The sequence below is a fragment of the Actinia tenebrosa genome, unplaced genomic scaffold (genome assembly GCF_029948245.1).
Source record: "Actinia tenebrosa isolate PJP-AT-01 unplaced genomic scaffold, QUT_ActTen_1.0 PGA_scaffold8__29_contigs__length_14323225, whole genome shotgun sequence".
Lineage (NCBI taxonomy): Eukaryota > Metazoa > Cnidaria > Anthozoa > Actiniaria > Actiniidae > Actinia > Actinia tenebrosa.
The window spans coordinates 13,485,681-13,500,636 of NW_028292585.1; the positions used below are offsets into that span (position 1 = coordinate 13,485,681).

The following is a 14,956-nucleotide window of genomic DNA, read 5'->3' on the forward strand; positions in this document are numbered from 1 at the left end:
TCTCTGAGAAGGGACTAAATCTATAGTAAACCATTTCTGCATTCAATCAAAAAGGGCCCTTTGAAATATATCATATTCGGGTAACGACTTTAATATTGATAACACAAAAATGGACTTAAAGTATTATAGGTTGTGAGTTGAATCCATTTAAGTACCTTTTTTTCAAAAAAGCTTTTACTAAAGTAACAGTTCATTTTGGGACTATATTTGTTATGTTCCAGGTAAAACGAATGAGCCTTTATGACCCCTGCGCAGTCGGTACTACGCATATACGTGTACTTGAGCATGTACTTCCGGTACCCGTCTAAAATTTCACAATTTTTCAACAATTTCTTTTTGATCTTCGAAAAATGAGTTTAGGAATAATTCTTGGAGGAATATTTGCTCTTGTTGTAGCTGGATACATCGCACAAAGTCGTCTGCCTCCTCCAAAGCCAAAGATTGTAGGGATAGATTTGGGAACGACGTATTCTTGTATTGGTGTTTATCAAGCCATTTCTGGACATGTTGATATTTTGATGAACGAAAATCATGCCAAAGTTATTCCTAGTATTGTTGCTTTTAACGATAAAGAAGTCCTTGTTGGTCACAGAGCGTTAGCACAGGCTGAGATCAATCCAAAAAAGACGATTTACGACGCGAAGAGGTTTATAGGAAAAAAATTTACCAAGGAAGAATTGAGAAACTTAAAAAAGTTATACCAGTTCAAAATAGATGAAGATGATAAAGGGAATCCAGTTTTTGTGGTGGAAAAAGGGAAAAATCACTCATTTGTGAGTCCTGTAGAAATAGGAGGGTATGTTATTAAGGAACTCCGAAGAATGGCTGAGAAAAATCTAAGTGGAATTGTGACTAAAGCTGTAATGTCTGTGCCAGCAGAATTCAACATGGCACAGAGAAATGCCACTATAAAGGCAGCAGAACTGGCTGGAATCAAAGTTCTTAGAGTTATAAATGAGCCTACCGCTGCTGCCTTAGCCTATGGATTACACAAGAAAACTGGAGTCAATAATGTCATGGTTGTCGACCTTGGCGGAGGTACCCTGGACGTGTCCCTTTTAAACATCCAGGGGGGGATGTTTGTGACAATGGCCATGGCAGGTAACAACAGACTAGGTGGCCAAGACTTCAATGAAAGACTCATGGCTTATTTACTTTCTTTGATAAAAGATCGCTTCAGTGAAGAACTAACAAATTCTGAAGATATACAAAAATTACGCCAAGAAGTCGAAGCTGCAAAAATTAATTTAACGACACAATCAGAAGTAGTTTTACGTGTCCCTCTTCATTCATTAAATAGAGGGAAAAATTTAGCAATTTTTGAGGAGCCTCTGACTCGGCATACTTTTGAAAAAATTACTCAGGACTTGTTTCAAAAAGTTCTTAGACCAATAAAAAGAGTTCTAAAGGAGGTTGATCTTCCGAATACGGCAGTTGACGAGGTGGTTCTCGTAGGTGGATCTACCAGGATACCAAAAGTGAGGCAGTTGATTAAGGAGTTCTTTAATGGGAAGCCTCCCAATGTATCAATTGATCCTGAATTAGCTGTTGCTACTGGTGTTGCTATCCAGGCTGGTATCATTGGAGGAATGTGGCCTCTACAAGTATCAGCTATAGAAATAATGAACCATGTAAAGAAAGTAAATGTAAATGAGTAACAACCTTAAATATGCCATAAAATCCTGTTAAGAGACACTCAACTGACAATGTCTGGTCAAAACTGGCATTTGTCTTGCAAAATGCCCCTTAGGTCATTCTTTTTGACCATTCATATTAGACTGGTTACGTGTCTATCAGTCCAATGTGGCTGGTCATCTTGTCCAGATCTGGCCTTGCATCCAGAAGCCATTATTTTGAGCCCTGATATTATATAGCTATAACGAAACCATAAAAAAACTATATTTATTTTAATATCCAGTCTTAAACACAACCACAACCTCTATTTAATTTCCTTTAAAAAAAATTTGATATTTTCCAAAAAGAATTTTAATTTTGGGTTGATGTTTTTGCACTAAAACTGCCTTGAAAAAAATAAACAAAATAATATTTTATTAGTCATATTTATTTATGCAAACATACAAAGTAATAAGGGAAACAAAGAAATGGAGAAATATAATATAAATGAGAACATGAAATGAATGTTCCAAAAATATGTTGAACTGTTGTGAATGGAATTTGGTGAAATACTGGTATTAAGTAAATATTTTTGAATATTTAATATATTGGTAGTTGAAGATTTTCATTCCAGTCTGTCAAATTTGTGTAAAAAATATATTTCTATAAACTACGTGATGAAAGAATAAATATTCAATGTCTCATCCAGCACAAAGATAAACTACTGAAAATGAATAAAATAAAATGTCTAAAAAAATAAGAAAATGCCTTATGTTCTAAAAAAATTATTATTATTAGATTATATTTCAATTATAATTTTTTTAGGAGTTAGTACTTTATTTGGGGAATATTGACTGCTAGGGATGTCCTTTTTAATTTTTTTATTATTTTTATGTGTTTGAGGCTAACAGGAAAATGCAAAAGAATTATCAGTAGCACAAATTTTATTGAGAAATTGTGATTGCTTTAAAAATTTCCGTATTGTCAGGTTAGCTTTGCATTCAAGATAATTTATGAAACGAGTCTCTTGTTCACGATACTTCAGTTTTGATTGCTGTTGCTCAGGGTCAGCCTCAATTTTGTATGGAATTATTTTCATAGAATGATCATGCATAATTTCAGTAAATGTCCATGAAATACTACAGTTCCGAGTTCCCTCTTGCTCAGGGTTGGTCTCCATTAGAATATTCTTGTGTTCCAGCGAAGGTCTGTGGAATTTCAAAGAGTTTGTATTGTTAAATTTGTGCATTCTTCACTTACAGTTGGTATTTATGATTATTATATGACTGTGAATCTTAGAGCCTGGACACTAGCAAATTGAGCAATCTGATTGGATATATCGCATCGCGGACTGGTCTAGATTCTCCGGTATTAACCGGTCCGATCGCATATTAATCTTACGGGGAAAACATTTTGTCCTTTTCAATGAAAAGTGGTCATATAATAAAACCCTTATTAACTGAGCTTGGTCGGTCTGTACAGGATAATCTTGACCTCGGTCGGGTACAGATCTCGCTGCGCTTGGTCTGTACATTCCGACCTCGGTCAAGATTATCCCATACAGACCTCCCGCTCGGTTAATAAGATCTAAATATTGACACTGATTTGAGGCTAATTAATCCTGAGTTAATGAGTCTAATCAACACTGTCAGCAGTAATTTGGAACTCGAAAATGGTCTATTGCTGAAGTAGTGCATCGTTTACTTTAACTGGTATTTGTGAATCAGTTTTGACGATGAAATGAGGTTAAACCTGAGTAAATGAGCCCATAATCAAGGAACTAGAAGCATTTGACTATTTTGAAAAAAGTAATTTGCCCTATTGAATAAAACCTACCAAACTTAGCATGCAAGCAGCTGAATTGTAGGCTAACTAACTGTATTTTTTAATTTTTGACAAGAACGTCCTCCCAGAAATAGTGGAACTCTTTATAGAGTGCAAACAATATATCCGTGAAACACTAATTGCTAAATTGTTCAAAATAGTGCTAGTTAAACAAAAGAAAACAATAGAATTAGCATAAAATAGTGCAAGTTAGTATTACTAATATTTCACTGATAAATTATGATTCCCTAACCCACCCCTCCCCTGGTGACACAACCCACGGTTTGTAGTTTACATCACGTGACGTCTGATAAACCAGTCCCTACGCATTCCAACGAAACAACGCCTTCAATCAGAAATCGAAGGAAATAACCCTTTGTTGGCTTTCTTTAGGCTTCCATCTTCTCCAGCAAAACCTCTTTAAACTTATTAAAATGTCAACGGCACAAGCTCAAGTTTCGATGCAACGTGCAGTAGTGGAGCAGCTTCGAGGAGAGCTCAAAGTCAACAGAATGAAAATCTCTCAAACATCGGCCGACATTATGAAATTCTGCGAACAGAATATCAATGGCGATCCTTTGGTTAACGGTGTTTCAGCCTCGGAAAACCCTTTCAGAGAAAAGAACGTTTGTGCGATACTTTAGGGCTTTGGAATCACTGGAAATTCGTGGAAAACAAACATTGAAAACTGTGAAATAATAACGTGTTAATGGCCTTCATTCGATCGCATGGCTCTACTGTGAATATTGTATCTTCAATCAAGACATCACATTGTTGTCTTGAGAAACATTCTTCAAATCTCTGTTGATTTTGTTCCATTTTGATTCAAGAAATATTACTTTGTTTGAATACAGTTCAAGTTTGAATAAAGTTCAACTCTCTGGATTAGATATTGACTTTGTGTTGACTTGAAACGATTCTTGCCTTTTACGAACACCAGGAATTATTCAAGATGGCGCGAGGGGCAATCTGCAGAGCAATATAATCTTTATACATATTCTCTCCAAGAATCATTACGTTTTCAAAGGACCTCTGATCCAGAAGACGAACAATGCTGCAAACTTCAGTTCTCGTTTTTCTGGCGTTAGAGTCAGCAGAACGAAAAGAGTTACCTATTATTTGTGCACTGAAAATATATATCTGTATCAAAAATGTGAATAATGTTTGCTTCTCGTATTTGTGATTTGATCAATGAATTTTGTAAACATCAGATTCTTTCTACTAAGCTGCATGATGTTTGAAAATTCTCAATTTAAAAAGGTTTTATTTTTTCTGCGTATCATAATAAAATAAATACTTTGTAAGATTTACTATGTCGTTTATATTTTTATTTCATTTTTCCTGCTTTTACTCTTTTATTTAATTTCTAGTAGTAATGATTTCTTTCAGTTAAAATCATTCCAAAAATTTCAATTTACCAAATTTATTTATGCTTAAAGCCATTTATCAATATCCAATGACCTTCAAAATTTTCATTTTTAGATACCCCAAAGTTCCTGTCTGTCTCCTGCAAGGAATTAATAATGCCTCTGTTATTGAAAAAACCACTGGCTTTTCTCTTGCTTCATGTGGGTTAAAAAGCACAGCTTATTAATTGCTCAATTCATATATATTTTTCTGTGTCATGCTAAAACACAAGAGAAGATCAATAACAAGTACCTTTTTATATAATGCATTGATCAAAGATAGCAAAATTCATATTTTTCAAATTTCCAGGACCATGTTTTTGTCTGCTCAAACAGTTAATATTTTATACTGTTGTTAGAGTGTGAAGAAAAATATTTTTTTTAGTTTCGATTGCATTTGTCTTACAACTAATGGAGAAATATAAAATATTAAACAAATGAAAAAATCCTGGTCTAATAATTAATCAAAAACCTTTCCAAAATAATTGTTTTATCATCTGATTATCTTTATGAATCATTAATTTTAAAATGTCAGTCTTGTATTAGTTAAAGAGAACAAGTATAAAAGAAAGTTGTTTGTTCCTTAGGAAAAAAAAGGATGGTTTTAGAGAGTAGGAAAACGATAAGTGTTGGTCAATATGCTTCTGCCGATAAGTCTTGTCTTGTCTCACAGGCCGGCTTCATAACAAACAGTCCGCTATAAATGCTTTTTTGTCTGTATTATTGTTACGTTCCATTATTTTCTTCCATTAGTCTGGAGCACAAAGCCATTATAAATAGCCAATAATCTTGGGTAATGTTAATGGTACGTCATGTTAAACCAACATCGCTTGATCAACTCTTGATTTAAACGCAAGAATGATTTTTGTCATGTCTACTTCTGGTTTTTTCACTTTATATATTCTGCTTTTTTATTCTTTTTCTAAAGTTAGCTCTTCTTGATATAAATTTCATAAGCCATTCTTAGAAATTCTCAAAATTTTAAAAATTTTCATCGAATCAAATTGGACTTGATCATAAGAGGTTTTTTTGGTTTGAATGCTTTTTTTAACATTCTTCCAACCATGTAATATAAACCTTTAATTTTAATTTTGTCTCAATTCTCCCTTTTCCTACCATTCATTTGATTTTTTCCATTCTTCCAACCATTCCTAAGTACATGATCTTGAATCGACTGAATTTTCTTAATTTTCCCCTTTTACTACCATCCATTTTTCCCATCTCAACAATTTCCTATGGTTTCCTTCAATCTTAAATTTGTCTTAATTCTTCAATTTCCTACCATAACCATTCATTCTTTTCCATACTCCCAACCATTTTCAAATACACAATCTTTCAACCCATGAGTTTGCCTTAATTTTCTCAATTTTCTACCATCCAGTTTATTTTCCATTCTTCTGGTCATTTCAAATTTCCTACTTACCCCAAATTCCGTAGTTTCAATAAATCCTGAATAATTTTTCTTCGTCGTCTTTAATTAATGATAAATAAATGAACTCATTAAGTTTGGAAATTCATTTGTTTATAATTTTTTTTATTTGGCTTCACGTTGCTTTTCTAATTTTTTTGAAAGTAGGATAATGGGTTCCCTGTGGCGTACATTAGCATACGGCTTTGTTTCCGTGCCGCGGTAACGAAGAGATCCGTTGGAAACCGATTTTCCGAAGGATTTCACTTTTTTCTTCTAATTTTTGAACTAAAAAACCAGGTAAGATGGATAATTTCTCCTTAAGTTATAATATTACAACGATGTTCGTTTTCTATCTTTTCTTAAATCAATGTAAAGGCAAAAGAACATTTGATTATTTTGTAGTTGGCGCCATTTTTCCGGTCAGTGAGCTTGAACTCAAATATTTTTACTGCTCTTCTCTTTTTATATTCTCATGCTTCTTACAAAGTGACTGGCATGAAAGAACTGGTTTTCTTTAGCCTGATTTTGGGCAAATAGTTTTAGTATCTATTGAAATTCGAATCATTTCTGGTTGTTCAAATAGTGATTCATTCAGGTTTCTGTTTGTACAAATGAACCATTGCTACATTCAGCACTCCTTCGTTTTTTGCCAAATCTTCAAATATAATGAGAGGCAAAATAAAAAAAGAGTCAAAATCGACCTCTTTGTTCAGAGGGGAAGTAAATTATGACGTATTTGGGTTAGTATTTTAGTGTTGTAATTAATTATTTCTGCCATGTGCGAAGCCTTGCTTAAAATTGAGAGCAGTGTTCGTCAAAAGAAGCAAGAAATATCTCTGTCTTCCGTCGTTTTTCGCGAATCAACTATTTTACCGATTTTATGGCGTCTAAATGCATATGCTCCTGGAAAAGGGGGGGGGGGGGCATGCAAGTACACTGTACATGAGCAAGGATTGTGGTAGAATATTTTATCTATGGCATAGCTAAGTTATAACACATGCTCTTACTGGTTAATTAGCATGCACTAGCCTGCATCCATAACTACATGTATGGACTGATGTGATTGAGAAGCAGGCAATGTCTTGGTGGAATGAAAGAATTTTCTTTTTCGTTAACACTTTTTTCAGTTTAGCTATCTTATAAAAGAAATGCTTCATGCTTACTGTCGTTCTACGCTAACCGTGAACACTTGAGTTTGTCAACCAATCAGATTATGAAACAAAAACAATTGAATTGCCCTATTTCACTATGAAGTCACATCTTTAAACGCAAAGGATCATGGTCGTCGGAGGGGGTCAAATCAACACAAATTCACTGAAAATTCTAAAACCCGTATCAATCCACGAAGAGAAGTAGAATAGCCAGCAAAAGCTCAGAATATTTTTTAGTACATATTAACACATATTATATCTGAAAACCAGGCCATTTTAGATTAAACGTCTGTTTCGCTAGGAGCAAATTTTTTTTTTGAATTTTCTATTGGATTTGGCGATTTTATCCCCCACATAAACAAGCAGTGACGTCATAGTGAAATAGGGCAATTTGAGTTACATATATAAAGGTCTATAAAAGCTATTCAAGGAGATGAAGTGATGAAAGAGAAAGAAAAAATAAAAGTATGTTTGCACGAATAAAAAATAAATAAAATAATAAAATTGAGTGTTCGTGGTTAGAGTAGAACAACAGTAATATGCGTTCATTGAGTTATGGAATCCACTTTAGAGGTTGCACTTGGCTACAGGTTGTGCAATTTTGACACTTCTGTGCTTCGCAATCTCATGCATGGATGTGTATCCTTGAGAATGGAACAATATTGAAATAGAACAACATTATACCCCGGCCAGTAAGTTTTACTGTTAATATCGTTTATTCATGAGTTATTGTATGTTTCTTTGCAGTTTTCAATGCCACTGTCTTGTTTGAACTTATTATGGAATGTGGTTGGTATGCATATCAATCAAAGTCTGGTGAAACTCTCTTCTTTTTCAACAAAATAACTGGACAGTACAGGTGGCTGTCATGTTCTGTAAGTAATTACTATGAGAACAATATAAAAAGGGTTTAATCGATACTCCTCCTATGCACTCAGATGTTCAGGTAGAGAATATTAGATTAATCAGCTAGCTGCACTTGTTTGACTTTACATTCCTGAAATCTTGAGGTAGAGATCAGAAAGCAGGCTTTTGCAGAGGGAGGATTCTGGATAAAACCTTAACTTAAGGGTGCCACCTACCCAACACTACATGTAAATCTCACACACATGATGCTGAGTCCAGGATTTGAAACATAGAATGTGAGAGAGGAGTTCATTAAGTAAAATGGGTACTACATTCTCATTTCTTTTTTCTCTGGCCCCTAATTGACTCACCCAATTACAGTCCATGACTAGTTTTACGGTACTTACTAATTCAGTTTTAATATTAGATGTTACTTATCCTGTCCTCAGATGAATTTATAGCCTGCCTTTGTAGACTCATTTTTTTACTCTTGGTGATCTTGCCAAGAAATGGACTACCGGTAACAATTTTTTTCGCAGGATCACCCAACATTTAAAGAATGTGTGTGCAAAACAGGCTCTCAGAGATACAAAGTACCTTATAAATCATTAAGTTGTTATTTGAAAATCAATGTTTTTATTCACAGTGTTCCAAAAATCTTGAGCCTTGGATTCCTGATGTTAACTCCTTTGGGGGCATTGCCTCCGAGGTAATAGAATATGATAAGCCAGATAATATGACAAGTGTTCATGTCCGAAGCATCGCCACAGAAACAGACCTACCTGCTGCTCGGAAGACTCTCAACACACAGGGCACCCAGACCGAGTGCTTGGATGATATTTCATGTACTGATGATCCATTATCACAAAATGTTCTTTCAACGATAATACTAAATAACAGTAATCACAAGAAGGTCCTCTTAGGGGATAATTCTAAGCCTGTTCTATCCAGAAACACTTTTCTGTTACAAGAAAATAATAGCAGTTGTAAATGCAGAGGTGAAGAGAATTGCAATGGTTCCTCCACAGAATCCAAGCAAACTTACAAAAAGGTGAAACTGTTTGAGTGCTCGTACTGTGAAAAGGCGTTTACTTCATATGCTTTCCTAGTTAAACATGAAAAGTATCATGTTGAAAATGACAGCCAAAAGAAGGTTTGCGATGATCTTGAGGAAACCAGATCTGTAAATTCCATTTCCTTTGACCCTGAAGTGGAACAAGAAGAGACAAAAAAGAACTGCCATTTGATGAAGGGTGTTACGAAACAAAACACTGTTGTTTCCACTTTGATCAACACCCCTCCCTCAACTCAGGCAGACAGTATTCCCTTTTTTCAAGCCTGCTTCCAATGTGGAAAGAGTTGCACAATGTCTGATGAGTTTGACTCACATTTACAAGAACACCTGAAGGAACAGTTTTGTAACCCATGCCGAAAATCCTTCAAAGATGCTAACCAATTTATGAAGCATATTTGCAGTTATCATGTTACTCTAAGACGAAAATGTCATCTTTGTAAGGGAAAGTATTTGCTCAAGAGCTCACTTACAAACCATCTATGGCATTTCCACAAAGTAGCCAGCAATGATGAAGAAGAAAGAGGTGCTGTTAGTTATTCACAGAAGTGTGGATCTTGTGAGGCTTCATTTAAGCTGTCAGACAAGCTCATGGAACACCAGAGAGCAATGAAACACAAGGGGATAAAATATCAATGTCATGGATGTGGAAAACTTTATGCCGTGCTCATTGATCTACAGCAGCACTTAATACAGGAGCATAATCTTGATTCTCAAAGCACAAGCTCCAGTCTGTCCAGCAATAGCCACAAAAAGCCTTCGCAACATAAGGAAAGTCTTATCAAGAAGATTAAAAGCTTGGATTCTGTTCAACCAGATAGGGATGCTCAGCGTTATTGGTGTAACGAGTGTGGTGTTTCATACACATGGTCTTGTGACCTTGTTAAGCACAAGATAAAGAAAAGATGTTGTTTGGATAGACCCATAGTACAAATGATTGGTAACAGCCAGCACTACATTTGCAGTTATTGTGACAGACCTTTTGATGACAAGGAACAGTTTGGGAAACACTACGTTAACCATTTTAAGAAAAACACGCCTATCAATTGCGATCGATGCACAAAAACGTTTTCCACATTCCAATCTTTAGAGAACCACTTTGCAGTTCATTTAGAAGAAAAGATCAAGGAGGCAAACAACAAGGGTTACCTAAAGCCATACTCCTGTGAAGAATGTGGAAAGTCTTTTGGTACAGTTAGAAATCTTAGAAGGCACATCAAACGTAACCACACAAAGGAGAAACAAGATAAGGCAATGGGGAAATTCTGCTGTGATATCTGCAATAAAGTCTATAGCCACGGAAGCACTCTTTCAACTCACAAGAAAACACACTCAGTCCAGAATAATTCATTTCCACAACGAGCAGCACAAACAAGTACAAGCACAGCGACAGAGCCTGTAACCAAGCTGAAAAGACCAGCAGAAATAAATGCTAATAAAAATGGCAATTTGCGAAAATTTAAGTGTAACAAATGCCATAGAACATTCTTCAATGCTGAATGTCTAAGCAGGCACAAGAAGTTGCTCAACCATGGAATAGTGCTTCATTTAAGAAGCTCACATGTTGCCAATACTGTGGAAGAACCAAAAAGCAGATCCCAAAACATCTATAATTGTCAAGTGTGCCAAAAGTCTTTCAAATACTATAACATGTTCTACAAGCATCGTTCAGCTCACAAAGTAGAAAAAGTTAGAGGATGTACAATCTGTGGAAAGTTTTTTAAAGTCAATGCATTATCTAGCCAGAGGTTATGTCTGTCCTGCAAAAAGGCCCCTCCAAAGATCACTAAGGATTTCTTTAGTTGTAACATTTGTGGTAAGGCGTTCTTAGAATCAAGAAGTTTGAAAGGCCACATGCAAGCTCACAGTAAAGGACATTTTGATTGTATGAGTTGCAGTATTGCATTTTCAAGTGCCGAGAGGTTGAATGAGCACATGAGAAATCACAAAAATGAGGTCAGAAAATTAAAGAATTTCAAATCTAAATTCGAAGGGAAGTTTCATGAGTGTAACAATTGTCAGAAGTTCTATTCAAGCAGAAAAAATCTTGTGAGACATAGGAAGATATGTATGAGAAAAGAAAACAACCAACCAGGAAGCAGCCCTGTGAATATTGCAGTCAAGAAGAATAGTGCAGTCAAGAAGAATAGTGTTGGAAAAAAAGCCCAAAAGAAAAATGACAAAAATAATCAGAACTACAGTTGTCAGAAGTGTCAGAAATCTTTCGTGCTGTTTAGCGAATTTTACAGTCATTGCTCAGAACATGGAGAAGAGAAGCCGTGTTGTAAGTGTGACAAACTTTTGTCATCATCTAGTAGCTTGAAACGCCACCTCACCGAAATACACTCTGGAGATCATACGTTTTATTGCCATATATGTTCTGAGGAGTTCTACAGTTTGAATGGTTTAGTAAATCATATAACACTTGTTCCTGGAGCCAAGAGGCATAAATGCAATGAATGTGGCCAAGTATTTGCTTTGTGTAATGGTCTAATGGACCATGTAAAAACACATGCACAGTGAGATGATTTTCAGTCAGTGCAATGGCCTAACTATAATGGAACTATCTTTTCAGTGGTCTAAAGTAAGCCCAGCCAGGGGGAAAACCTTTTTTTTGCATCCGAAGACAAATTATGTAAAACATTTTGCTCTTTCAAATCTTTGTTTTTTTCACAATGTTTCACTGGGAATGGAACTTTCTTCAAGAAGTTTTAACCAATAATTTTTAAACCCCATTTTTTCCATTCTGAATTATTTTTAACTTATCTTAAACTGGTTAAAGCATGTATGTATGTAGCTTGCAAAATTCACCTATAATGTTTTCACTTTTAGACTGTGGGCCTAACATAAAGCCTTAGTTTTTATGGTTCGTTTTTTATGATGCTGAGATGCTGAGGAGCAGATATTAATGTAGTTTGGTTGCTTGATAAGGGTGTAAAATTAATTGCAAAAACCCTCATTTGCAACTTTGAATAGAGACCACTTAATTCACACTTATCTCAAAATTGCGAGGCAATAATATGAAAGAAACTCCACGAATGGACCGTTTTCTCAAGGTTGCATGTGCATCCAAATTTAAGGAGCTTGACAGGCCAGGGTACCAGAACAGGAGCTTATATAACGAGAATTATCATACATTTTGATTTCTTTTTTTGAATAAGAATTCATAAAATTGATTATTCTTCTCTTTAAATATGAAACTGGCTTCTCAATTTTACTGAATTTAAATTTTTTAATTTTGTGGCCCGTCAAGTTGGATGCGCAAGCAACCTTGAGAATATTTTGTTGTTGTATTTTCATGTTAGCCTCACATCCAAGACAATTTAAGAAGGGAGCATAGGTAGTCTATAATAGAGGTTCTATCAGAGGATTAATTTACTCTACATCAAAAGAATAAACATAAAGAGAGTCAGTTATTTGTACTTATTGACTGAGTGGGAGGGCTGTACAGGAAAATATTTGGCTCGAGGTGATGGCATGATGATACAAATGACTGAGAGCTAAATATTTTCCGGTACGGCTTGACCTAACTCAGTCAATAAGCATTTTATCATATGACCCTCATGAAAAGAAAATAATATAATAAAAGAAAGAAAGAAATAGTAAATAAAAGCTAAAAAAGAGAAAGCGCGTAGATTTTGAGCAGGGTCGTACGGATTCGTAATGCCCTGCTCGCTCAAAGCCGTACGGTTTTTTTTAAGAGCGTGCGCCCGGGCAGATATGGCTCACATAATAAATCTCTTTATTATATTGTATATTTGGAAAGAACTAGTGACTTAGCTACTGCAGTACTTCTGTTTGTATTCACCTACTTCAAAAAAACGTCAGTCAGAGGGAGGTCTGAATCTGAGACCATATTCACAGCCAAACAATGTTAAGTTTCCTTTTAGATTGCAAGATGATACACAGTCTATAAGTGAAATGTGATTTTTTTGTATTTTAGCCAGAAACCTATATTATGATCCAGAGGTTATTTATTTTCATTCCGGCTTTGGCTCTCCTGGTTACAACCATGGGAAATGAAATAGAACCTCTGGAGCTAAGGGCACCAGAAAACACAAAAGCACAAAATTTTCCTCTAGTCTCAGATTTCCCAGTTTCAGATTGTGGACCATTACGTTTTTTGAAATACTAAGGTGTATGTAGCCTGCATGCAGCCAACCTCTGACTGTACGAGAGAAGAGAGAAGTCAGGCTGCACACAGGCTAAGGTGTATGTTGCTCTTAATTTAAGCTCAGCCTTGTGTTGCTAATGAAAACCGATTTTAAAAAGGCCGGACACCTATGATCCTTATCATTTGGATAAATGAATGTATGTACATATTTATATAAATATTAAAGATATATTGGAAATTAGATATAATATTATTTATGATTTTGAATAGCTTAGGGCGTGGATCCTGAACATGATGCTCCTATTGGTGGATCATTATGGGATCATCGAAGTGAGAACCATTAGACCACAGCATTCAATGATTCTTTTATTACTCAATATTATATAATTTATTCACTATTTTGCTTCTCATTGGCCGAGAAGCAAACCTGATACTGTGTGAACTTGACATGATAAATGTATTATCATAGTTTTTTGCAAGGGGCAGATCCATGGTGTGTTCTGGGGTGCGCCTGACTTCCCCTAACACCATAATTAGTATGCTTTTTTGAAGCGATGCATAATATCTCTATATGCACTTCTTCATTTGGGACACCCGCCTATCAAATTCCTGGATCTGCCCATTCTGCCATTCTGATCACATGATACAATTATATTGTTGAACAGGATTAAGAGAATAACTGTACTGTAGACTACTGGTTCTTGCATGGTGGATTCATTTGTGAGGCCCTTATTTTAATCATTTTAAAGATAATTTAGTCTTATATCACTAGCTGAATCTTTAAACCTATTAAAAAAGTAGTATTGAAAACTCTTTCCATAGTCCAATCGAATCTTTAAAAAAAATCAGTGGAAGGCAGGGGGGGTTGAGGAGTGACACAATGTAACACTGTAACACGTTTTCCCCCATGAGGATAAAAACTTTTGTTCTTATTTCTAATTGCATGAAGTGCTTGAATGCAAGGCTTACCCTCTCATTAGCAGGTGCATGAGCAGGGGGTAGATCTAGAAATTTGCAAGGGGTGTCTGAAATGAAATAAGTGACAATAAAGTGAAAACAATAATCCTGATCTGACTAATTTCATTTGTTCTTAGATTTGTTTTTAGATTTAATCTTGATTCATACTAAAGATTGGAGAAACAGAAACCATAAATACAGAGAAGACATATATATTTAAAAAAACAACAACAAATACACACATGCGGCTTGGGGGTGTCCAGTGCACCTAAAGAGACCTTCTGGATCTTCCCCTGATAAGGCTTTATTATTAGTGTTTCTACTTTTTGTAACACCCAGGGGCGGCGGAAGCTGTAATTCAGCTTTGGGGGGAAGGGGCATGACTGCTGTTTTGTTTGATTCCAGATGCATGTGCTGTAAAACTATGACTGAGAAGCAATATTTTGTCTGGCCACCCCAAAAAATTTTGTGTGTGGGGGGAAGGGGGGGGGGACGTGTCCCCATGGCCCCCCCAGTTCTGCTGCCCCTGACACCTTATGTCTAACCCTGAAAATGTGATAC

The 14,956-nt window shown here is 35.6% G+C and overlaps 2 protein-coding genes across 2 annotated transcripts; both read left to right on the top strand.

Annotated features, from left to right (window-relative positions):
* Positions 1–308: 308 nt before the first annotated feature.
* LOC116292389 (heat shock 70 kDa protein 13) lies at positions 309–2,340 on the top strand. Its single transcript, XM_031699698.2, has one exon. It carries the CDS (start codon positions 351–353, stop codon positions 1,656–1,658), a length of 1,308 nt encoding a protein of 435 aa, XP_031555558.1. The 5' UTR covers positions 309–350; the 3' UTR covers positions 1,659–2,340.
* Positions 2,341–6,460: 4,120 nt separating this feature from the next.
* On the top strand, positions 6,461–14,507 carry LOC116292387 (uncharacterized). Its single transcript, XM_031699697.2, has 3 exons — positions 6,461–6,552; positions 8,154–8,281; positions 8,899–14,507. The coding sequence occupies exons 2-3, from the start codon at positions 8,186–8,188 to the stop codon at positions 11,845–11,847; spliced, it is 3,045 nt and encodes a 1,014-aa protein (XP_031555557.2). The 5' UTR covers positions 6,461–6,552; positions 8,154–8,185; the 3' UTR covers positions 11,848–14,507.
* The last annotated feature ends 449 nt before the right edge of the window (positions 14,508–14,956 follow it).

Coding starts and splice junctions, on each gene's coding strand:
- LOC116292387 (XM_031699697.2), top strand. CDS start 8,186: ATGGAATGTGGTTGGTATGCATATCAATCAAAGTCTGGTGAAACTCTC. Junction 8,282..8,898: donor ACAGGTGGCTGTCATGTTCT/GTAAGTAATTAC, acceptor TTTTATTCACAG/TGTTCCAAAAATCTTGAGCC.
- LOC116292389 (XM_031699698.2), top strand. CDS start 351: ATGAGTTTAGGAATAATTCTTGGAGGAATATTTGCTCTTGTTGTAGCT.